Source organism: Notolabrus celidotus, unplaced genomic scaffold (genome assembly GCF_009762535.1).
Source record: "Notolabrus celidotus isolate fNotCel1 unplaced genomic scaffold, fNotCel1.pri scaffold_361_arrow_ctg1, whole genome shotgun sequence".
NCBI classification, from domain to species: domain Eukaryota; kingdom Metazoa; phylum Chordata; class Actinopteri; order Labriformes; family Labridae; genus Notolabrus; species Notolabrus celidotus.
The window spans coordinates 1-26,191 of record NW_023260186.1 but is presented as its reverse complement, the minus strand read 5'-3'; the positions used below and the strand labels follow the sequence as shown (position 1 = coordinate 26,191).

Here is a 26,191-nt window from a genome sequence, read left to right as displayed (position 1 = left end):
ACCGATCACCAAACATAACTCGGCACCGCAGTGGACTGTACCAAGACATCTGCTGTCATCACTGCCAGTTGCCGGTGTGACAAACAAGTGCTCAGCCCGGCTAACCCTGTTAGCCGGACGCTACAGGTTAAAGAATACAGAATACAACCCGGTAATGCAGTAACCCACACTAACACCGCGTGGCAACGCTACGGTACACACATATCTGGACATTATTAGACAGCGCTGTAACTTACCAACAGGCTGTGTGCTCCTGACGATGGTTCAGGTGAAAGTGTAAACCTGCAGTGGTCGCGCATGCGTATAAGTATCACAGCGAGACGCTTACCTGCAGGAGCCGCACATGCGCACAACATCACAACATGCTGTGTAGTGCAACACAAACAACACCCTGAACCATTCCCCTCACTAAGTGACCCAAAGTCTTAACAGTTAGTGTTTTCCCAGGTTTACTCCGGCTGTAGATAGCAGCTTTTTTTCACTCTTTTTTAAGAACACATCATGTATTGATTACCATCAGGACATAAAGATCATTTTAACCAGTATGACAAAAAGTGGATCTAAATCTGATTACCAACACCAGCTTTAAGCTAGTTACAGCGGCGAGGAAACAAGTCCTTTAACAGGCAGAAACCTCCAGCAGGACCAGACTCATGTTAGAAACACATCTGCTGAGACCGTGTTGGAGAGAGAGGGATAGAGGGAGATGAAGAGAGAGAGAGGGAGCGGTTTATGAGGCTCATTTTGAGGCTCAACATATTTGTTCACCCTGTTTGTGGGGTCTTTTTTTATTTCGGGGGGGGGTCTTGTCTCACCCTGTCAGGATTCTATTTCCCATCACTACCTGCTAACCATACATCATCCCACTTATCACCAGGCTAACTTAAAACACAACCACGTTGTTAAAAACATTGATTAAAGATGATTTTATTGATTTAAATGATTTATAAACAGTTTTTAAAAATAGTCCCAGTGATTCCTCGTCAGTGATCGTTCCATGGTGATGGATTCTTCTCTGCCTGTTGATTGAACATGAACCTGTCCTCATCCAGCTCTCCTTCTTCTCTGAGCTCTGCGGTTCACACACCTTTAAAAAGAAACTAACGTCACAACTTTGAACCCTGCTGCTATCATCACCACCGCTCGTGGTTTAAGTTCCTTTTGGAGAGATCGCTACATCAGATCCGCTCCTTCATCATGTTGATGGACAGGATCCAATATGTAAACGTCTGTAGCCTGCTGATTTAGCATGCTAACGAAACTAGCCACATGGTTGTGAAGCTAACGGTTTCCCCTTTCACCTTGCAGTCTGTGGTGTCAACAAGCAGAAGCTACAGTAAATGTGTCTGAACTCTTCTCCATGGATTGATTTGACATGACGTGTGATCAGTTTGTCTCTGGCCTTGCTCATGTTAGTGAAAGTTAATAACTGTAGTCAAGGGAGTTTGACCAATCAGAATCAAGCATCTTACACAGCAGGAAGATCGGTAAGAGAGCCGGGTATTAATCCATGTTCTGGTTCAGGTGATATCATTCCTCTGTCCTGTAAAGTCTGATCATGCAGCGTTACCTTCAGTACATCTAATTGATCCCCCCTCTCTCTCTCTCTCTCTCTCTCCTCCATCAGGTATCGGTTACGCCTCCATTGTGATCGTGTCCCTGCTGAATATCTACTACATCGTCATCCTGGCTTGGGGCCTCTACTACCTGTTCCAGGTACGTCTGAGGACCTGAACGGATTAGAATATCATCCTTCATCACTTCATCTGAGGCTGCTTCATGGTGCACGGATACCTCAGGGTGTTTGATGGATGTGGGATGAGACAAAGCTACAGTGCTCCATGACCAGTTAGCCTAAAGTCCTTACTCAGTGATTGCATCCAATCAGGAGCAATCATGCACCAAACCCTAATTCCTGCTGCGTTGTAACCCTACCTTCCGTCTGCTTTCCAGTGTTTCCAGCCGGAGCTGCCCTGGGCCAAGTGCAATCAGCCCTGGAACACCGACCGCTGCATCGAGGACACCCACCGCAAGAACAAATCCCTCTGGCTGGCCGCCAACGCCTCCAACTTCACCTCCCCCGTCACTGAGTTCTGGGAGTGAGTTGCATAAGAAACACATACATGCACGCTTGTGTAACCACGCAACACTTTACAGAAGGTGCAACGTCTTAAAGGGGACATATCACGCTTTATTCATCAACATATATTGGTCTAAGAGGTCCCCAAAACATGTCTTTAAAGTTTATGTTCAAAAAAACACTTTGAAATCAGATTTTGGTCTGCCTGAAAAACCCTCTTCTTCAGTCCGCCTCAGAACAGTCTGTTTTCTCTCTGACCACGCCCCCTCAGGAAGTGGGTGTGGCCTCGGCTGTCCAGCACGTTGATCTAATGTTTACATGTTGGCTGAATATACACGGCTGCTCAGAGATCACGTTACTTCAACCCTCTGAATCTGATCCAGAATCTGATCCTGATGGAGAGGCGCCTGTAGCAGGACCTTTCTGAAGGATTGGTCACAGATTTAGTGTTTCTTGTTGTTTTATTTATCAGTATGTCGACGTGTGTCTTGGTACACAGCAACGAACATGTAGCTATGTGGCTATGCTAACTAGCGCTAGCACTTATGCATGATAAATCATCCACTAGATCTTCAAATCTGCAGACGCGGGGAGTAAAACCGATCTCTACAGCAGGACCTTTCTGAACCATTGGTCACAGATTTAGTGTTTCTTGTTGTTTTATTTGTCAGTATGTTGACGTTTGTCTTGGTACACAGCTACAGCTACAGCTATGAACATGTAGCTATGTAGCTATGCTAACTAGCGCTAGCACTTATCCATGATAAATAAAAATCATCCACTAGATCTTCAAATCTGCAGACGTGGGGAGTAAAACCGACCTTTGTGTTTATTAAGACAGCCTACAACTAGCATGCCTCCCTCCTAAGCTCCTTGTTAGCACACACGTGTGCAGGGAATGAAAAACGGAGGAGGGGTTGAGTTGTATTTTATACAGTCTATGGGCTGAACAAGCTCCGAGCTCTGACTTCCTGTTACAGACCGGATATTGTTGTGACGTAACAAAAACACTGAAGTCTGAAACGGCTGGTTTCAGCACACATTTACAGAAAGGTGGAGAAATCAGAACAGGGGCAGAATGGATTATTTTCATTTTCAGGGGGTTTGTAGACAGGGACACATATTTCAGGTAGAGAACCATTAAAAAGTCCATTTTGCATGATATGTCACCTTTTAAAGGTTGGTCTTGAGGTTGCTTTTAAAAATGTTGACACTGTGCAGCCCTTAGATCCTCAGGTAGGGTGTTCCTCAGACCTGTGGGCCATGATGATGAAAAGCTGCCTCACAGTGAATCTTTGTTCTTACTTTTGGTACCATTAAAAGTCCACTACCTGAAGACCTCTCACTGGCTCACATGATAAAAGCAAATCTGATAAATAAGAAGGGGCAAGACCATTAAGAGATTTAAAAACCAAGAAGCATGTTGTACACTTAGCAGGCGGTGAAGCCAGGAAATCAGTGATTACACATCAAAACAACCTCCCGCAGAGCGCTGGTTGTCTCTGGATCGATGAACACACACTGACCCAGCTCTCCTCTTCTTCTTGTTCTTCTTCTTCTGCAGACATAATGTGCTGGGTATCACCAATGGTATCGAGGACATCGGTCCTGTTAAATGGGACCTGGCTGTGTGCTTACTGCTTGTCTGGGTCATCTGCTTCTTCTGCATCTGGAAGGGAGTCAAGTCCACTGGCAAGGTGAGTGTGTTTGTTTACTGTTATCCACCCTGTTTGTGTTGTGCAAGGGTGTTCCTATCGGTTTTTGTGTTCCTCTTGAACTGGCTGAACTTCCCCGTATCTTTTTTTATCGCTTTATCTCTGCTGCATCATAATTCCTGCAGAAACCATGACAGGCTGATGGTCATATGATGTTTTCAGTGCGGTCTGACCCGGAGAACAATAGGCGCTATGTTCAAACCGGGTGGGCTGAGGAGGCTGCTGGTGCATGTGCTCCAAATGTCATGCTGCTTAATCCTTTATTCAAGTCCAATCGAACTGAAATGAAAGAAAGACGAGCCGTACGTGAAGGATAGACTCTGCACAGCTGAGGTCTGAAGTTTAAGAGTGGAGTAAGACTCTGTGAATTTAAAGATGAAGACATATTTCTGTGGCAGGAAATAACAGAATACCGTGGAGGCAGCATCTGGTTTCACTCTGTTGTACTTCCTCCCAGAGATAGCGTGCTTGGCAGCAGCATTTCCTCATAAAGTACAGGTCTATCATATCATATGTTATCTCCACTGTAAGCACGGATTTAACAGGCTCAGGAGATTTAGTATGCTTCCTTTAAAACAAAAGTATTCTTCTGCATGTAAAGTTTGAAGGAGAACAAAGTCATGAATGTCTCATCATCTTGGCGTTCTTGCAACTATCAGAAATCTACACAGCTAACCAAGCGGCAAGTGTTAAAAAAACCCGCAGTTCCTCGAGTGTCCACTAGAGGCTGGCTGCAGAACACCTGAAACCACATACACACCCATTCAAAGAGACGATCTTCACAGCAGAAATAAACATGTTTACAGCCTGGTTCAAAAAACAGTTTAGGTCTGAAGAGCTCATTTCTCTATTATTATTATAACTTGTTGTTTTTGAAGATTAAACTTCAGAGTTTTGCCCAAATAAGGGCGTGGCTGACTTGATTGACAGGCGGGAACACTGTAGCTGTTAGTGAGGAGGCTAAAGCCCCGCCTCTTTACCTCACACTAGCTCGACTTAAGTCCAATATGGCACCCGCCGACGATCGGCTTCAGGAACACATGGGTGACGTCACGTAGACTATGTCCATTTATTATACAGTCTATGTCTCTCACACATTAACCCTCCTGTTATGTTAGTTTCTCAGGAACAGCAATAACGTCCTGGGTCAATTTGACCCGGGACATAATTAATTATCCAAAAGTGTCAGAACCCCCAAAAAAATCCCAATTAACATTAAAATTATTAACTCCATTAATAAGCATTTAAATCAAAGAAGATTATCATTGCCGCCATATTGGAAATGCTTAATCAACCTAACCAGCTTAGAAACAGGTATGAAGTGGAGTTGATGCAGGTCGTTAGCCTAAAAGTGACCATACATGAGGAATTGTGCAAAACTTGTAACCTTAATATCTTCCAAAAAAATTCATCCTCAGTTCAAGTTCTGCAAATAAAGAATAGTCTGTATGGACCTTAATTTCTTTTTTTTATGAAAGCTGTAAACATGTTTATTTCTGCTTTAAAAATGTGAATTTTAACATGAGTGTTAATGGGTTCTTTTTCACTCTTGGGGCCAGCCTCTAGTGGTCGCTTGAGGTACTGCAGTGTTTTGCACTTCATTTTTTAAAACCTAATGTTGTTGCTTGTTCTATCCCCATTTTAAGTTGGAAATTAAGCTATGCTAGCTAGCTATTTCAGTTCAAAAAAGGAGGGAAAGTGTCATTAGAAAGTTAGAAAGTGTTCTTTCATGTAGAATGTTTTTTAAACGGCCATTAATTTAAAGTAGTTTATTTTCATTTTTTTAGATTATATTTTTGGGGCTTTTTCACCTTTAATTCCAGGACAGCTGAAGAGAGACAGGAAATGTGGGGAGTAGAGAGGGGGGGGAAGACATGCAGTGATTGGTCGACCGGCCGGGAGTCGAACCGGCAACCTCTGCGTCGAGGACTATACCCTCTATACGTTGGGCGCTTAGACCACTAGGCCACTAGGCCACCAGCACCCCTAGATAATTGGTGTCTTTTGGTAAGCTAGAGGGAAGCTTGTGTGTAACTTTACTTTATTTTTAACATGAGTGTTTATGGGGTTTTCTTCACTTTTGGGGCCAGCCTCTAGTGGTCGTTTGAGGTACTGCAGTGTTTTACACTTCATTTATTAAAACCAAATGTTGTTGCTTGCTTTATCCCCATTTTATTTTTGAAATGAAGCTATGCTAGCTAGCTATTTCAGTACAAAAAAGGAGGGAAAGTGTCATTAGAAAGTTAGAAAGTGTTCTTTCATGTAGAATGTTTTTTAAACGGACGTTAATTTCAAGTAAAGAACAAGATAATTGGTTTATTTTGGTAAGCAAGAGAGAAGCTGTGTGTAACTTACTATTTACTTTATTTTTAACATGAGTGTTAATGGGGTCTTCTTCACTTTTGGGGCCAGCCTCTAGTGGTCACTTGAGGTACTGCAGTTTTTTGCACTTCATTTTTCAACACCGAATGTTGCTGCTTGTTCTATCCCCATTTAAAGTAGGAAATGAAGCTATGCTAGCTAGCTATTTCAGTATAAAAAAGGAGGGAAAGTGTCATTAGAAAGTTAGAAAGTGTTCTTTCATGTAGAATGTTTTTTAAACGGACGTCAATTTCAAGTAAAGAACAAGATAATTGGTTTTTTTTGGTAAGCAAGAGGGAAGCTTGTGTGTAACTTAACATTAACTTTGTTTTTAACATGAGTGTTAATGGGGTCTTCTTCACTTTTGGGGCCAGCCTCTAGTGGTCGTTTGAGGTACTGCAGTTCTTTGCACTTCATTTTTCAACACCAAATGTTGTTGCTTGCTTTATCCACATTTTATTTTTGAAAAGAAGCTATGCTAGCTAGCTATTTCAGTACAAAAAAGGAGGGAAAGTGTCATTAGAAAGTTAGAAAGTGTTCTTTCATGTTGACTGTTTTTTAAACGGCCTTTAATTTCAAGTAGTTTATTTTTTTTTAGATTATATTTTTGGGGCTTTTTCACCTTTAATTACAGGACAGCTGAAGAGAGACAGGAAATGTGGGGAGTAGAGAGGGGGGGAAGACATGCAGTGATTGGTCGACCGGCCGGGAGTCGAACCGGCGACCTCTGCGTCGAGGACTATACCCTCTATACGTTGGGCGCTTAGACCACTAGGCCACCAGCACCCCTAGATAATTGGTTTCTTTTGGTAAGCAAGAGGGAAGCTTGTGTGTCACTTAACATTAACTTTATTTTTAACATGAGTGTTAATGGGGTCTTCTTCACTTTTGGGGCCAGCCTCTAGTGGTCACTTGTGGTACTGCAGTTTTTTGCACTTCATTTTTTAAAACCAAATGTTGTTGCTTGCTTTATCACCATTTTAAGTTGGAAATGAAGCTATGCTAGCTAGCTATTTCAGTACAAAAAAGGAGGGAAAGTGTCATTAGAAAGTTAGAAAGTGTTCTTTCATGTTGACTGTTTTTTAAACAGCCTTTAATTTCAAGTAAAGAACAAGATAAGTGGTTTATTTTGGTAAGGAAGAGGGAAGCTTGTGTGTAACTTACCATTAACTTTATTTTTAACATGAGTGTTAATGGGGTATTCTTCACTTTTGGGGCCAGCCTCTAGTGGTCGCTTGAGGTACTGCAGTGTTTTGCACTTCATTTTTCAGAACCAAATGTTGCTGCTTGTTCTATCCCCATTTAAAGTTGGAAATAAAGCTATGCTAGCTAGCTATTTCAGTTCAAAAAAGGAGGGAAAGTGTCATTAGAAAGTTAGAAAGTGTTCTTTCATGTAGAATGTTTTTTAGATGACCCTTAATTGAAAATAAAGAACAAGATAAGTGGTTTATTTTTAACTTTTCATGCTGTGTGTAACTTACTATTTACAGTGAAGCTGAGACTCACCAGAAACAGATGATGAGCTGCTACTATGGTGTACTTTATGAATCAAGAGATGTGTTAATATGCAGACCAATCTGGCCGGATGTGTTTTTAAACGGTTTGCAGCCATCACCATGTCGCACATTGCTCTGTGGAGGCCTCAGGTTTGGTGATTTGGCCCTTACAGTTCAGGGGCAGAGAGCAACATTTGAGTCCAGAACCTGTCTGCTTTGTTTGAAATAAGACATTTGAGATGATTAATTTGGAATATAATGAAAATGTAATGTGAAATAACCTTGATAAGAAGCCCAGTACAGAACCTCTACTGCTCACTGATTTAGTGTGGCTCTCGTAAACAGCTGTAAGCAACGTGCAGATAATTGAGCAGTTTAACAGCTTCACATCCCAGAAAACCAGAGGAGGAGATGTATGCCTTCTCATTCAGTACTGTACAGTGCTGAGCGATGGATGGAGCCCTCCATGAATGTAACAAGAGAATATTTAAGACCGTGTTCGGTTGCTGCTCCAACAACAACAACAACAACAACACGCACGCAGACCAGAGGCAGCTCAATCAATCCCAGACAGCTCTTTTTATAGCCTCAACACTCTGTATTGATTGGTTGGGCCTGATTTATGCGCTTTGGTTGCTCCAAGCTGTAACTCTTGTAATAAAGTTGCTCCTACAAGGCCAAGTGCTGTCACCACTCTCCAGATAACACACAGTGATACACAGCTATTGATTAAAGCAACAGACTGTGGTCTTTTCGCCTCATCATCGAGTAATAACTCCCAGAGTTAAGACATTTATCAGACGTGACCCCCCCCCACCCCCTGCTGTGACACCAGAGATGTTATGAAATAAGACTGACTCATTGAGCTGAGTTTTTTTTCTGTGTCCTGATCTCTTCCTCAGGTGGTCTACGTCACCGCAACGTTCCCCTTCATCATGCTCATCGTGTTGTTGATTCGTGGCGTGACACTGCCAGGTGCTTCCGAGGGCATCAAGTTCTACCTGTACCCTGATCTCGCTCGCCTGAAGGACCCAGACGTAGGTACCCCCCGGATCATTTTGTGTCCCACCCCAAACGTTTGTATGCAATCAAGTGAAATGCTTGGCCCGGTAAAGAACAGATATGCATCGGGTGGCGATGCTCTGAAGAGTGTGTGTTAATTCTGGATAAAGGACGGATCGTTGGGAGGGGAAGTCTGTTAAATCTGAGCAATCACATTTGGTGGTTTTTCCAACAAAAGTCAAGATTCAATCAATCAAGCTCTTATTTATAAAGCACCTTTCAAACAAATCAAACGCAACCCAAAGTGCTTTACAGAGACTGAAAACAAGAAAATCAGGAATCTGATTTCAAAGTGTTTTTTTAAACATAAACTTTAAAGACATGTTTTGGGGACCTCTTAGACCAATATATGTTGATGAAAAAAGCGTGATATGTCACCTGTAAAGCATCAATTTTAAGAATATAAATAGTTAAAATAAATAGATTTAAAAAGGGTAAGGATAAGAGTTGAAAATAAAACTAAGGCTAAAAAAATGAATAAAAGTGAGTAGATAAATACAAATAAATAAATGAATAAAATACATAAAAATAGAATAAGATAACAGTTAAAATTACTAAAATAGTAAAGCAACATTTAAAACATTATTTCAGTAAAAACTAAGTGGCAGTATTTAGACTGCCACGAGCAACTTTTGTTCCAAGAGCAATGGAATTATTAAAATTCTTAGATTACAAAATCAAACCAAACTTTTAAATTTAAATTTTAGGAAACTCAAACAAATAAATAGCAAACTGTAGCATCCGCCTGTCCCCCCCTATATGTATATACATATATGCATATGTATATGTTTTATATTTTTATGCTCTATATTTTATTCTAGCTTCTTAAAGGAATTCTGCTGGCAATCACCTGGAAGAATCCCAAGCGCCCTTTCTGTTCTTGTCTAAAAATGTTGTATTGTCTGTTTGTCTGTGAAGCCAAAGGCAATTTTCCACATTGTGGACAAACCAAAAGTTCTAATCTAATAAAATAGTAAAACCCTACATAAAAGCCAGACTGAATAAATATGTTTTTAGTTAAGTTTAAAAGTCTCAATATCTCTGTCAGCTCCTCTCAGATCCTCCAGCAGGCTGTTCCATAGTTTAGGAGCGTCCTGGCTGAAAGCAGCGTCACTGTATGTTTCTGCTCTGCTCTGAGGAACGGCTAAAAGAGAGGAGCTGGAGGATCTGAGAGGCCTTCCTGGTTCAGACGCTAAAAGCTGAGATGTAGTCTGGTGTGAGGCCATGCAGCGCCTCAAAAACTAGTAAAATCAACACAAAAAGCAACAGGGAGCCAATGTAAAGACTTTAAAACAGGCGTACTGTGTGCTCTCCTTCTGGTCTTCATTAAAACTCCTGATTTGTTCATTGTTTTCTTTGGAGGACCAGAAAGGAGAGCGTCACACTCGTCCAGCCTGCTGGTTATAAAAGCGTACATTAGCCTCTCTGTGTCGCTCAGAGAGAGACGTGTTGCCAAATCCATCCCTGCTGGATTCTGCAGACTTTCACCCCCCCCCATGACTCCCAATTCCCCGTAGCTTCTCTGCAAAATTGCTTCTCCCATGTCATGTCATGTCTGTTTTTAATGCAGTGACTTCCACTACAGAGTCATCTCTGTTTTTATTGCAGTGACTTCCACTACAGAGTCATGTCTGTTTTTAATGCAGTGACTTCCACTACAGAGTCATGTCTGTTTAATGCAGTGACTTCCACTACAGAGTCATGTCTGTTTAATGCAGTGACTTCCACTACAGAGTCATGTCTGTTATTAATGCAGTGACTTCCACTACAGAGTCATGCAGTGACTTCCACTACAGAGTCATGTCTGTGTTTAATGCAGTGACTTCCACTACAGAGTCATGCAGTGACTTCCACTACAGAGTCATGTCTGTTTTTAATGCAGTGACTTCCACTACAGTCATGTCTGTGTTTAATGCAGTGACTTCCACTACAGAGTCATGTCTGTTTTTAATGCAGTGACTTCCACTACAGTCATGTCTGTGTTTAATGCAGTGACTTCCACTACAGAGTCATGTCTGTTTTTAATGCAGTGACTTCCACTACAGTCATGTCTGTTTTTAATGCAGTGACTTCCACTACAGAGTCATGTCTGTTTAATGCAGTGACTTCCACTACAGAGTCATGTCTGTTTTTAATGCAGTGACTTCCACTACAGAGTCATGTCTGTTTTTAATGCAGTGACTTCCACTACAGTCATGTCTGTTTTTAATGCAGTGACTTCCACTACAGAGTCATGTCTGTTTTTAATGCAGTGACTTCCACTACAGAGTCATGTCTGTTTTTAATGCAGTGACTTCCACTACAGTCATGTCTGTTTTTAATGCAGTGACTTCCACTACAGAGTCATGTCTGTTTAATGCAGTGACTTCCACTACAGAGTCATGTCTGTTTTTAATGCAGTGACTTCCACTACAGTCATGTCTGTGTTTAATGCAGTGACTTCCACTACAGAGTCATGTCTGTGTTTAATGCAGTGACTTCCACTACAGAGTCATGCAGTGACTTCCACTACAGAGTCATGTCTGTTTAATGCAGTGACTTCCACTACAGAGTCATGTCTGTTTTTAATGCAGTGACTCCCCGTAGCTTCTCTGCAAAATTGCTTCTCCCAGTCACCAGCAGGCCTCAGCCTCTCTGTCCCCATTCTCTCACCCGACTCGGCAGGTCTGGATCGACGCCGGCACCCAGATCTTCTTCTCCTACGCCATCTGTTTGGGCGCCATGACGTCCTTGGGGAGCTACAACAAGTACAAATACAACTGCTACAGGTGAGCGTCAGTTTTCAGTGAGGGGGTTAGCTGTAGTGAAGGGATCCTTGTGTGTTCATTAACAAATCCTCCTCATGACATATGTGTGACATAGGGACTGTTTGCTGCTGGGAGCCCTCAACAGTGGTACCAGTTTTGTGTCTGGCTTCGCAATATTTTCCGTCCTGGGCTTCATGGCACAAGAGCAAGGGGTGGACATTGCTGATGTGGCAGAGTCAGGTACGAGGGTCCTGTAAGGGGCGGCAGTGATGGTGGGCGCTGCTTCCTGGTTAACTTAAAAAAAAAACAACAACAACAACAACAACAAACAGTTTTTATAAAGAAAAACAGCAACGAAAGCGAAAAAGCGAATTAACCAATGCATCTGATTGAATCACACGAAATGGATCCCTTGATTGATTTCAAATGACGGCATCGCAATATGGAAGTTTCCGCAATCAAACACACCTTGACAAACGCAGAATGTGAGAAGCTGCTAGAGCTTGACATGAGGAGAGCAGGTAGAGGAAAGTTGGCTACCAGGAATGTTTAGACACAGCGCATCTTGTGCCAGTGGTTTTAGCTCGAACACGCCATAGGTCTGTTGGTTTTGAGAGGCTCCTTTAGCTTTAATCAAACGGCAGACCGACTTCAGCATTCTTGTGGTTCCAGTCTGAGATATTGGCTTTCAGCATTTTTATAGTAGGCTTCCCTGGAGTACTGCAACCTCATCCAGAATATCTCTCACAATGAAAGTGCTCCAGCATGCAAAGATTTTGATTTGATGCTCCCGATGAGGTAAAAGATGACTGACTCACGCTCACACGCTCATGCTTTTTTTTTAGGAGCTTGTTTAAGAAAGTCTCCTCTTCTCTGGATTTGACTTCTGTTACAGTCTGAAGACATCTCATTTGACAACCCTGACAGACCTGGAACGCTAAGAGACCTGCTTCTCTTATCAGACCGATGTTATGTTTTAGTGTTAAGCTTGTGTAAAAACCTTCATTTCTCCCCCCCAGATGATGCAGCGTTGCAAAAAGCAAATTCATCTTAGCTCGCTGTTTATGCTGCCAAGCCCAAAGGATACAAGTATATGACGATCCTGCAGTTTAGAGTTTGCACCCAGTGCCACATTAATATCAGTGCTGTGTTTTGTGGGTAGGTTGATGCAAAGAAGTGTACTTAAAGAGACCAGAGAGAGCATGGCAGCCCTGCTCTGTCCACATGCTGTGAGCCTAGAGAGAGAGAGAGAGACAGCATCAGACAATGAGTGTTCAAGGCTATCCGCCCCTTTTTAATGAAATTATCAAACCTTAAAGAACATCACAAGTAAGTCAGCTTTAACTGTAACGGCTTGATTCTGATGCACCAGACGGATGAACTTGTTATCTTTAAGAGATATTATGCTGACTGGTTTTTCACAGCCCCAGAATCAGCACTACTTCAGACTTCCTCTTAAGGCACAAATGTGCTCAAAGAACGAAGAATTCATCAACTCAAAGTGCAGTTTTTAAAGCTTGGTTTGGTAACCAGATAGATCTAGTGTTTTTAAAACCAGGATCTTGTCTTTTGTTAAATGTGGATCTAAATGGTGCGAACGTTTTGGGATTGCTCCGGTGGATTGCTTCAGCCTGCAGCCAGGAGCAGGCTGCAGTGGCTGCAGTGTAATCCTGGAGGGCAAATGCACTCTATCAGAGTACTTCTAGTATAAGTGCACGCTCCGAGGCTCCCATTGTTCTTTATTACCTAAGGAAATGTCGCGAGACACTTAGAAATGTCAAGCTGTGCCGTTAGCTGGCAAACACAGGCACTTCTGCAGATGACGTCTTGACCTGAAGGGTTCATTTGCAGCCATTACATCTTGTTTTATTGCAACAATCTCTGAGAGCAATTCTAAAAACCTTTGTACCTCCAAAGTCTTCAACCCCTAAAACCCAGTAAGCACAGGATGAGGAGTAAAGATCACTGTTTAACGCTCTGCTAGCTGTCAGTTTGAAAGGAATGGAAGTTGTCACTATCTTGGAGTCAACGCGGTGTTTGGTTGGATGCCTTGTCATGATTTGCAAAAAAAAATGAACATATTTACACATCTTTGATATCAGCTGTGATGCTTCTTTGTTTCTTGACCTCTTTTTGTTCCCAATGTAGCATCAATGTCAATTAAGAACCTTTTTAAACAAGACGCTACTTTTTTTTTTATTTGATGATCCAGATTGCATCTGCTGCTGTTTTGTAACGGCCATTTTGCATTCCTCTTCAAAAGGATCACGCTTAAATCAGCAAGGGATGCAAAATGACCGGAGTGATGTAGCCGATTACTGTTAGCTTGTTAGCTCTCTGGAGATTTTCTTTCAAGCTTGAAAGGCGAAATGTTGCATTATTCCTTTAATTGTTTACTTTTGTTTACGAACACAATTCCTAAAAAGTCTGGACGCTGTGTAAAATGTTGATGAATACTAATTCTGATGGTTTGCAAATCACATTAACACCACGTTTAATTTAACATAGTGCAATGACAAAATATCAAATACAACACATTTCAATAAAGGTCAGGACATCGACATGTCAGGACGGCATTTAGATATTGATGCAGTGACTTCCTCTACAGAGTCACGTCTGTTTTTAATGCAGTGACTTCCACTGCAGAGTCATGTCTGATTTTAATGCAGTGACTTCCACCACAGAGTCATGTCTGTTTTTAATGCAGTGACTTCCACTACAGAGTCATGTCTGTGTTTAATGCAGTGACTTCCACTACAGAGTCATGTCTATGTTTAATGCAGTGACTTCCACTACAGAGTCATATCTGTATTTAATGCAGTGACTTCCACTACAGAGTCATGTCTGTGTTTAATGCAGTGACTTCCACTACAGAGTCATGTCTATGTTTAATGCAGTGACTTCCACTACAGAGTCATATCTGTGTTTAATGCAGTGACTTCCACTACAGAGTCATGTTAGTGTTTTTAATGCAGTGACTTCCACTACAGAGTCATGTCTGTGTTTAATGCAGTGACTTCCACTGCAGTCATGTCTGTTTTTAATGCAGTGACTTCCACTACAGAGTCATGTCTGTGTTTAATGCAGTGACTTCCACTGCAGTCATGTCTGTTTTTAATGCAGTGACTTCCACTACAGAGTCATGTCTGTGTTTAATGCAGTGACTTCCACTGCAGAGTCATGTCTGTTATTAATGCAGTGACTTCCACTACAGAGTCATGTCTGTTTATAATGCAGTGACTTCCACTGCAGAGTCATGTCTGTTATTAATGCAGTGACTTCCACTACAGAGTCATGTCTGTTTTTAATGCAGTGACTTCCACTACAGAGTCACGTCTGTCTTTAATGCAGTGACTTCCACTACAGAGTCACATCTGTTTTTAATGCAGTGCCTTCCACTGCAGAGTCATGTCTGTTTTAATGCAGTGACTTCCTCTACAGAGTCACATCTGTTTTTAATGCAGTGACTTCCACTACAGAGTCATGTCTATATTTAATGCAGTGACTTCCACTACAGAGTCATGTCTGTTTTTAATGCAGTGACTTCCACTGCAGAGTCATGTCTATTTTTAATGCAGTGACTTCCACTACAGAGTCATGTCTGTTTAAATGCAGTGACTTCCACTACAGTCATGCAGTGCCTTCCACTACAGAGTCATGTCTGTGTTTAATGCAGTGACTTCCACTACAGAGTCATGTCTGTTTTTAATGCAGTGACTTCCACTACAGTCATGCAGTGACTTCCACTGCAGAGTCATGTCTGTTTTTAATGCAGTGACTTCCACTGCAGTCATGTCTGTTTAATGCAGTGACTTCCACTACAGAGTCATGTCTGTTTTTAATGCAGTGACTTCCACTACAGAGTCATGTCTGTTTTTAATGCAGTGACTTCTAATACAGAGTCATGTCTGTTTTTAATGCAGTGACTTCCAATACAGAGTCATATCTGTTTTTAATGCAGTGACTTCCACTACAGAGTCATGCAGTGACTTCCACTACAGAGTCATGCAGTGACTTCCACTACAGAGTCATGTCTGTGTTTAATGCAGTGACTTCCACTACATAGTCATGTCTGTGTTTAATGCAGTGACTTCCACTACAGAGTCATGTCTGTGTTTAATGCAGTGACTTCCACTACAGAGTCATGCAGTGACTTCCACTACAGAGTCATGCAGTGACTTCCACTACAGAGTCATGCAGTGACTTCCACTACAGAGTCATGTCTGTATGTAATGCAGTGACTTCCGCTACAGTCATCTCTGTTTTTAATGCAGTAACTTCCACTACAGTTATGCAGTGACTTCCACTACAGAGTCATATCTGTATTCAATGCAGTGACTTCCACTACAGAGTCATGTCTGTATTTAATGCAGTGACTTCCACTACAGAGTCATGCAGTGACTTCCACTACAGAGTCATGCAGTGACTTCCACTACAGAGTCATGTCTGTATTTAATGCAGTGACTTCCACTACAGAGTCATGTCTGTTATTAATGCAGTGACTTCCACTACAGAGTCATGTCTGTTATTAATGCAGTGACTTCCACTACAGAGTCATGTCTGTATTTAATGCAGTGACTTCCACTACAGAGTCATGTCTGTATTTAATGCAGTGACTTCCACTACAGAGTCATGTCTGTATTTAATGCAGTGACTTCCACTACAGAGTCATCTCTGTGTTTAATGCAGTGACTTCCACTGCAGAGTCATGTCTGTTTTTTTAATGCAGTGACTTCCATTACAGAGTCATGTCTGTTTTTTGTACAGAGATGTCTCCAGACTCTCTGAATCATTAAGTCCTAACCTTTGATATCTCGTCTCTGCACTACTTCCTGTTAAATGTCGACTTTAAGGGATTTGCAAACCACCAGATTCTGTTATATCAACACTTTTCCCAGTGTCTTGACTTCTCTGGAGTTGATGTTTGTAGATTTTTGGGTATCTTAACACACTATACTCTACACATATACATGTTATATCACGGCCTACGTGGTCCTCAGTTTGGTTCATGCTCAGTTGTTCTGTTTCCTTCAGTTTAAAGACTTCCTGTAAACTGTGTGAAACGAGTTAAATGCACACAGTTAGTCATGTTTCATAATGTTTATAACTCATCAGGTAAGTAGAGATGTGTAGAGGAAACATTAGATCTTTTACACAACAGCTAAATAACACACACTCACACACTCACACACACTCACACAGGCGTCTATTTTTAGCACGGTAGCACAGCTTTTATCACTCGTGCACATCTGGTTCTGTATCCCCACAGTTTGGGGCCGTTTCCTCCCACAGGGATGCAGATCAGATGAGGCTCATCATGATACTAATGTCGCTCCCCCCCACCCCCTCTGTTTGCTCTCCCCCCCTGCCTCCCCCTCCTCTGCAGGTCCAGGCCTGGCGTTCATTGCCTACCCCAAGGCTGTAACCATGATGCCTTTCCCTACAGTCTGGGCAATTCTCTTCTTCATTATGCTGCTGCTGCTTGGCCTCGACAGTCAGGTGAGCAGGAGATTTCTACAGCGGTGAGACGTCAGAGAGAGGGGGTGGGGGTGGTGATGCAGGACGCAGGAGACGGTGAAATGGCAGTTTTAAAAGGGGAAACGGTTCAGTGCATGCTGGTGACTGAAGCTTGAAGGAGCCTCCTGCAGAGCTGCTTTCGATTGGGTGTGCACTTTCGGCGATTCAAGAAACACGAGGCTCATTAACATGAATACAGAAAGCTGCGTCCAGTATATAACCAACATGTGACTTAGTTCAGAGATTAAAGTTCCCTTAATGTGGTGCAGAATGAAAATAATGCAAAAAGCTACCGGACCTGGTGGAGGTTCTTGAAGACATTTGCAGCTCTGAAGGAGGGCTGAAATGTCTGAAGGTGCATTTGGACCAAGGGATCCGGGGTCTTTTAGCCCCCAGAACTACTTTACCCTGAACTAAAAGGTTCCTGTGCCCCCATTGTTGTCTGCGTTTCAACCGTGGGCTGGAAAAAAGTAAATGCACTACACCACCAGACCAGTAGAGGGCAGTAAAACAAAGAGGCATGCCATTCATCACAGATGACACCATAGAAGCAGACGGACAGGCAGGTATCATTATGAGCAACACAACAGTTAGCCTGTTAGCATGAAGAGACTCAGCTGGTCTGTTTTAGATGGTGCTATATTTCATCACAGATGGATTCACTGAATCAACACGTGAGAGGAGATAAGCGCGAGTAGCAAAGACGTTTCAACACGGCTTTAAAATCCTTTTGAACTCAAAAAGCTGTGGCAGAGATGGGCCGGTGTTTTGGTTTAAACAGCGACCCTGTTAACTGGAGACTCTCAGCCGGATGCATCCCTCATAAACGTCTTTAGACCATCATTAAATATCTGATGAGGATATTTTGAAATCTTAATAAAAACTAAACTAGTTTGCATTCCCAGGAACTCCCTCTGTGTTTCAACAGCTGTGTAAACTCCACAAACACTGACACGTTCAGCTGAAGGGCTCCAGTTTACAGGGTCACTTTGAAAACCGGAACACCGGGAGGAGAGACGCATTCACGGCGGGCTGAGAGAAGACTACTGTTACAAGCTGCTAAATCAAGAGAATCACAGCTTCTTCTTTTGAAAAGTACACACACATACAAAAAAGATAGAACAAATAAAAACTAATGAAAGAAAGAGAAATCAAGAGAATCACAGATGGAAAAAACAATGACTGTGAATGTTTTTTGGAAAATTTTGAAAAAAAATTGACAAAAACATTTGAAAAAAAAATATATATATTTGAAAAAAAAAATGTTGACAAAAAATTGAAAAAAAAATATTCGGGAAAAAAAAATTGAAAAAAAAATTTTTGGGAAAAAAAAAAAAAAAATTCTTTGAAAAATTTATTTTTGAAACAAATAATATTGAAAACTAAAATTTTTGAAAAAAGAATTTTTGAAAAAATAAAAATGGACAAAAAAATTGATAAAAAGGTTGACCCGGAGCCTGTCAAAAAAAAAGAAATCCTCAAATTTGAAATTGTGCTCCAAAAGCAGAAAAACATGAAAAAAAGTGAAAATTTTGTGCGTGCGGTTCTGTGTTTCAACAGCTGTGTAAACTCCACAAACACTGACACGTTCAGCTGAAGGGCTCCAGTTTACAGGGTCACTTTTAAAACCGGAACACCGGGAGGAGAGACGCATTCACGGTGGGCTGAGAGAAGACTACTGTTACAAGCTGCTAAATCAAGAGAATCACAGCTTCTTCTTTTGAAAAGTACACACACATACAAAAAAGATAGAACAAATAAAAACTAATGAAAGAGAAATCAAGAGAATCACAGATGGAAAAAACAATGACTGTGAATGTTTTTTGGAAAATTTTGAAAAAAAATTGAAAAATAAATATTTGAAAAAAAAAAAATGTTGACAAAAATTTGAAAAAAAATATTCGGAAAAACATATTTTTTAGAAAAAAAAAAAAAATTAAAATAATTTTTTGAAAAAAAAAATTCTTTGAAATATTTATTTTTTAAACAAATAATATTGAAAATTAAATTTTTTGAGAAATTAATTTTTGAAAAAAAAAAAATGGACAAAAAATTTGACAAAAAAAAAGTGACAAAAAAATGTATAAAAAGGTTGACCCGGAGCCTGTAAAAAAAAAAAAAAGTGTGAAAAAATCCAATGTGTTTGATGTTATTGTGGATGGAGGGAGGAATAAAAACACTGAGGTTAATCTACCAATCAGACATGTTCAGCATTGCAGGCCCCGCACCCTGAAAGTCCTGGGACTTTTGAAAGGTACTTCCCCCCTAGCAGGGGCTTCTTAGGGGGGAGATTATCTACCCCTGAACTAAATTTAGACCCTGAGTCCACCGGTTGCAAAAACCCCTTTAAAGAACTTCCCTCGAGTCTTCTAACCTTCTGGATTCAGATTTGATCTGCTCTCATGTCATGTATTCACACCAGGTGAAGTGTTTTGCTCCATTTTTCTAAAGTAAATCACAGCTGAAGTGGAAGAAACAGTTTCTATTTGACTTAATCTCATTAGAAGTGGAGCAGCTGCTCAGGAGGAAAGCTCTCTGTAAGCTCGCCGGTGTCTGTTTTGAACACTTTGTAAGTCCAGTGGAAAAATACAGACGAGCGCAGTGCCAGGCGTGAAAAGAAAAAAAACCCTGGTGAAGTGTTGGATACTTCAGGGGCTTTATGGTCTTTGTCTGACGGGGGAGAAAGTAGGGGAGAAAAGTATTTCTCACCTCTACCAAGTCTACAAATAATCCTGGGCTACAGTCTGCACGTGTGGTCATTAACACGAGCGCTGACCCTCACGTGCCACGCAAGAATCCTGAAAACAAAACAGGCTCACTAAACCTGCTCTGAGGAAGTCACATCACTCAGAAGTGGACTTTTAGAAATCTGTGATATAGATATAGATAGCAGTAAGTTGCATGCATGGTGCACGTTACGGCTCCTGCAGCGTCTGCACTGAAAGACTGTAAGTGAAGTGTTGATTTCTCTAACAGCCTCCTGTGTTTCTGCTCCTCTGCAGTTTGTGGAGGTGGAAGGGCAGATCACATCACTGGTGGATCTGTATCCGTCCTTCCTAAGGAAGGGTTACCGCAGAGAGGTCTTCATCGCTATCATCTGCTGCATCAGCTACCTGCTTGGACTCACCATGGTTACCAAGGTAAAAAAAACAACAACACCAACGCCACCGGAAACTAGTGGAGAATTAAAAGAGGAAGAGAGCGCCCGCTGACCTGATTTCAGACTGTGTCCCCGAGCTCTGAACAACAGCAGTGATGTGACAGATATTAGCGTCAGACCCCGGGGAGAAGCAGGAGGTTATTTATACAGTCAAGTCATGAGAACTTCCTCTCCCTCCTCGGGTATTATTAGATACAGTAGACCTGACTTAGCTTTTCCACATCTTCCTCCTCCTCCTCTTCTTCTATTTCGGTCTGTTTTCCCTCGTCACTCATCAGTCTTTACTCCTCTTCTTCATCGCTTCCTGTCTCTCTTCTTTCAAACTCTTTATCTCAGGATCAGATCCAGTCCCATCTTCCAGACAGGACTCAGTCTGATCTCATCTTAATCCACCATGAGCAGAGCACTTTGCAGCATTTAGCAAGTTACAGTGGCAAGGACAAACTTCCTTTAACAGGCAGAAACCTCCAGCAGGACCAGACTCATGTTAGACACACATCTGCTGAGACCGTGTTGGAGAGAGGGATAGAGGGAGATGAAGAGAGAGAGAGAGAGAGATGATAGTGGGGAGACGGATAGTAGTAGTTGTAGCAGCTGGAGTCTGGACCACGTCCACAGCAGCAGAGATCCAGAGGAACCTACGAGACAAGGGAGCTCAGGGACTCCAGAAAGGTCTAAGAAAAGAGAGAAGAGAGGGAGACCAGAAGAAAGAAAAAGAGGAGAATAAATGGTGAAGGAATGACAGAAGGAAAGGAGGGGATAAGAAAAGGAGATATAAAGGATGAAGAAACATGGAAAGAACAAAGAGAGAAAGAAAGGAAGCAAAAAGGAATAAAACAGAGAAGGACAGAAGGAAGGAATGAAAGGAAGCACAGAAAAGAAAAGAAATAAAGAAGGAATGAATGAAGGAAGGAAGGAAAGAAGGAAGGAAAGAAAGAAACAAAGAAAGAAACAAAGAAAGAGAACAAAGATAGAAAGAGAACAAAGATAGAAAGAGAACAAAGATAGAAAGAAAGAAGACAGGAATGAAAGGAAAAATGAAGGAAAGAAAGGAAGAAGGAAGGATGGATGGAAGGAAGGATGGAAGGAAGGAAGGAAAGAAGGAAGGAATGAAAGAAGGAAGGAAAGAAGGAAGGAAGGAAAGAAAGAAAGAAAGAAAGAAAGAAACAAAGAAAGAAACAAAGAAAGAAACAAAGAAAGAAACAAAGAAAGAAACAAAGAAAGAAACAAAGAAAGAAAGAGAACAAAGATAGAAAGAGAGAAGACAGGAATGAAAGGAAAATGAAGGGAGGAAAGAAAGAAGAAGGAAGGATGGAAGGAAGGAAGGAAAGAAGGAAGGAATGAAAGCAAAAACGAATGAAAGGAAGCACAGAAAAGAAAAGAAAGACGGAATGAAAGGAAGAAAGAAACAAAGAAACAAAGAAAGAAAGAAAGAAAGAAACAAAGAAAGAAACAAAGAAAGAAAGAAAGAAAGAAAGAAAAAAGAAAGAAAGAAAGAAGACAGGAATGAAAGGAAAAATGAAGGAAAGAAAGGAAGAAGGAAGGATGGATGGAAGGAAGGAAGGAAAGGAAAGAAAGAAGGAAGGAATGAAAGGAAAAAGGAATGAAAGAGAGAGAGAAAGAAGGAATAAAAAAAGAAAAAATAGAAAAAAGTAAAGAAAGAAAGAAAGGATGAATAACAGACCCCCAAAAAAGGAATCTACAGCAGAGATCCAGAGGAACCTATGAGACAAGGGAGCTCAGGGACTCCAGAAAGGTCTATGGTTAGTAACTTTAATGTGACAGGAAGAGTTAAAGTGAGAGACAGGCAGAGAGAGGAGAGAGAGGGAAAGACAGGATCCCAGTGTGTCAGTTCCCTACTTTGCAGCATTTAGCTAGTTACAGTGACAAGGACAAACTTCCTTTAACAGGCAGAAACCTCCAGCAGGACCAGACTCATGTTAGACACACATCTGCTGAGACCGAGACCGATGGCTGGGTTCTGCTTTGGGACTAATTCATCCCCTTAAACTCTCTCTCTCTGAGCTGCTTCTTTCTCTGGGATGATCGTGCGTTACCCTCCATCATCCCTCTTTCCTTCCTCCAGTCCCCTCCCCCAGCCTCCGTCCTGTTCTCACACAACCTTCTCACCGTCTATTTCCTGCCTCCCTCACTCTCACCCTTCCTCACCCTCTGTGTTTCCCATGGCATCGTCTTTTTATGGCTGCAGTGGCCTGGTTCGAGTTGAGGATTCCCATGATCGTTTGAAGAGTTTTCACACAGTGTTTTTTCTTCTACCTGTTTTTATCTTCCTGACTTTGTTTACACTTCTCTTTTCAAAGAGCTGATTTTAAAGCTGTGTGTCCATCTGTGTCTCTGCAGGGTGGCATGTATGTTTTCCAGCTGTTTGATTTCTATGCAGCTAGCGGTGTGTGCCTTCTGTGGGTGGCATTCTTTGAATGTATAGCTGTTGCCTGGGTTTATGGTGAGTACTGTCCTTTCCAAAACATGCTAAATATTATAAATCTTGAATAGAACTCCCTCACCATTTTAATTCATAGGAGATAAATGCTGCTGATCTTTCTTTGTGAGGTCTTTAAAAATAATCCTGAGATATTTTGACGTGTTTGCAGGCGCTGATAATTTCTATGATGCTCTTGAGGACATGATGGGCTACAGACCAAATCCTTGGATGAAATGGAGCTGGACTGTTATCACTCCTTTACTGTGCATGGTAAGACATCAACCGGGGTCTATTAGCCCCCTGAACTACTTTAAAGGTTCCTGGTCCCCCATTGTTGTCTGCGTTTCGACCGCGGGCTGAAGTCCCGGGTAGATTGTGTAAATCAGGCCAGTGACGTATGGAGGAAAAAAAGTAAATGCACTACACCACCAGACCAGTAGAGGGCAGTAAAACAAAGAGGAATGCCATTCATCACAGATGACACCATAGAAGCAGACGGACAGGCAGGTATCATTATGAGCAACACAACAGTTAGCCTGTTAGCATGAAGAGACTCAGCTGGCGCTGTTTTAAAAGGTGCTATAATTCATCACAGATGGAAAAAACAATGACTGAATGGCTTTTGAAAAAAAATTGATTTAAAATAATTTGATTAAAAAAAAAATTGACAAAAAAAATTGACAAAAAAAATTGGAAAAAAAAATTGAAGACAAATTTGACAAAATTAATTTTCCTCAAATTTGAAATTGTGCTCCAAAAGCAGAAAAACATGAAAAAAAGTGAAAATTTTGGGCGTGCGGTTATGTGTTTCAACAGCTGTGTAAACTCCACAAACACTGACACGTTCAGCTGAAGGTCTCCAGTTTACAGGGTCACTTTTAAAAGCGGAACACCGGGAGGAGAGACGCATTCACGGTGGGCTGAGAGAAGACATACAAAAAAGATAGAACAAATAAAAACTAACGAAAGAAAGAGAAATCAAGTCAATCACAGATGTGTGTGATGTTATTGTGGACGGAGAGAGGAATAAAAACACTGAGGTTAATCTACCAATCAGACACGTTCAGCATTGCAGGCCCCGCCCCCTGAAAGCCCCGGGACGTTGAAGACGTTTTCCTAATACTTCCTGAAACTTGAGCTCAAATTAAGGCCAAATACTATAACCCCCTTGAATCACTGTCACACGTTCTATTGTTTGATTACTGAATAATAACTCTCCTCCTCTTCCTCCATAGGGCTGCTTTATCTTCTCCTTGGTCAAATACAAGCCATTGACGTACAACAAGATCTACGAGTATCCTGACTGGGCCATCGGCATCGGTTGGACTCTGGCCTTGGCCTCCATGATCTGCATCCCCATGGTGGTCGTGATCAAGATCATCCGATCTGACGGGCCGCTCATTGAGGTGAGTTTCTGGTCGCTGTTGAATTGTGTAGCTTGGTGTTTGACTGGTGACCCCCTTCTTTAAAATAAGACATCTGGTCCTTTCTCTTGGCTTACATGGCGGTTCCTTAAAGTGAAATTTTAAAGAAGGGCCAGTTGATTTGAAGTTTTTTTTACTTAAAACATATTTTAAGGATCCCAGTGTGTCAGTTCCCCACTTTGCAGCATTTAGCAAGTTACAGTGGCGAGGACAAACTTCCTTTAACAGGCAGAAACCTCCAGCAGGACCAGACTCATGTTAGACACACATCTGCTGAGACCGAGAACAAAGGCTCTGCTTGGAGACTAATTCATCCCCTTAAACCCCGTCCCCCCTCCTTGTTCAGAAACACATCACATTTACGAATTTTGGATGCAGCAATAATTAAAGCGTGGTTAAAGTTATGAAAAATGGCAGGTTTCTTAAAATAAATGCCGAAGTACAAAAAACTGCAGTTCCCCAAATGTCCACTAGAGGGTGGCGCCAAGAGTACAGGAATCCCCATTGACTCCCATATTAAAGCACCCATTACAGCAATACTCAACATGTTTATCTGATGCTCTGATTATTTGAATCATGTTATCAAATGCAATTTTTTTAGGATATGTTTGAGTCCAATTTTGCTAACTAGTGTTATGTCCTTTTTTCATTTCCCCTATTTCCATCTGTCCTCTCCTTCCTTCCTCTAACCTTCTCTCCTTCCCTTCCTCTGTCCTATTTTCTCTCTGCAGAGGATCAAGGCGGTGGCAGCCCCTGTTCGCGGCGGGGCCAGCTCCCGTCCCGCAGACCATCGCGGCCTCAAGGAGCTGTCCTGCCCTCTGGACCCCAACGGGAACAAGGGTCTGCTGATGAAAGCCCCCACCCATACCATCGTAGAAACCATGATGTAAAGGAGTGAGGCGGAGGCTCTCCATGAGATCGCTCTCCCCTCCTCTCCTGTCCTCTGAAATGCTAAAGCTAGCTAGCTTTCTGTCTCTCTGTCTGTCTGGTGGACTGAAAAGGGTTTTAAGGAAAAAAAAAAAAAAGTTCCCGTTCAAATCTTTTAGGAATACTTTGGAAGTAGTTCGCTCTTGGTGGTTTTCTCATGAGGGTAGCAATCACATTTCAAATCTGTTTCTGGATTACTCACAAGCTGTCTTGCCTCCCCCCTCCCCCTCCCCCTGTTTGTAGTTCTTCCGTGACTACACATCCAACCAATGTCTCGTTTCAAGACAAATGATCTCCAGTCTCCGGTCTGGTTGATCTCTGCCAATTCAACCAGCTAATTTACCATAAAACCAGCTGCTGTTCCAGAAGAAGGACGAGTCTTTTCAGTGAGTTCAGGAATCAAACAGACTTTTGTAGCCACAGAGAAGGCTTCCTCGAAAGAGGCTGTTCTTGGAATACGTTTGTTCAATTTGGCTGAATCTGCGGCTCTGTGCTCGCCAGTAAAAACAAGTAAAAGCATGTTTAACTCATTCCATGTGTCGGGTAAGCTCAGACCAAAAGCACAAGGAATATTTCACTCTTCTTGTGTTTGCATTCCTGTTTCTGGAGATATTTGGCGATCAGTGGCGTCTACATTCGTTCCCAGAAGCACAGATCAGTGATCGGCATTTACACATGAAATACATCCACTTTCCTCTAATTTAGTTGTTAAAAAAATGGATCAAAATAATGCAGAAGTTACTCCATCATGTTACAGATTCGTCAAAAGTTTAACAGCTTGCTTTGCTTGGTTTGTCTGCAAGATGACAAGCTGAGGACTTTCCTTGGAGACAGTCTTCTTGGTCAAATCAAGCCTTTAGAGAGTTTCAGGACGCAGCTTCATCTAGATTTCTTTGGCGTCTTTGCTTTGCTGATGGTTTGAATCTACCTTCGGATACATAGAGCGGCGTATCATCGGCATAACAGACATCAGGAAAGTGGAGTCCCATTTTTCGGCTACTCTTAGGACTATTTTACGATCAAATTTGACCAAATGGACCCACTTTAAGATGTGGAAAGTGGACTCAAGTGTCCCAAAAACCCAGGTATTTACATCTGATTGGTTTCAACAAATCAACCAAAGTAGTCTGGTATTCCATCCTCGCCTTCTTCCCTCTGATCAGCCCAGGATGGAATTTAATTGCAAAGGTCAAATCAAGCCTTGATAGAGTTTCAGGAAGCAGCTTCATCTAAGTTTCTTTGGCATCTTTGCTTTGCTG

General features: G+C 41.8%; 1 protein-coding gene across 1 annotated transcript; it reads left to right on the top strand.

Moving 5' to 3' along the window:
* The first annotated feature begins 259 nt into the window (after nt 1–259).
* On the top strand, nt 260–26,191 carry LOC117809701 (sodium- and chloride-dependent taurine transporter-like). Its single transcript, XM_034679169.1, has 13 exons — nt 260–268; nt 1,495–1,716; nt 1,954–2,099; nt 3,645–3,777; nt 8,555–8,689; nt 11,379–11,482; nt 11,577–11,701; nt 16,848–16,960; nt 19,981–20,118; nt 22,500–22,602; nt 22,751–22,851; nt 23,817–23,987; nt 24,737–26,191. Exons 1-13 carry the CDS (start codon nt 260–262, stop codon nt 24,893–24,895), a joined length of 1,659 nt encoding a protein of 552 aa, XP_034535060.1. The 3' UTR covers nt 24,896–26,191.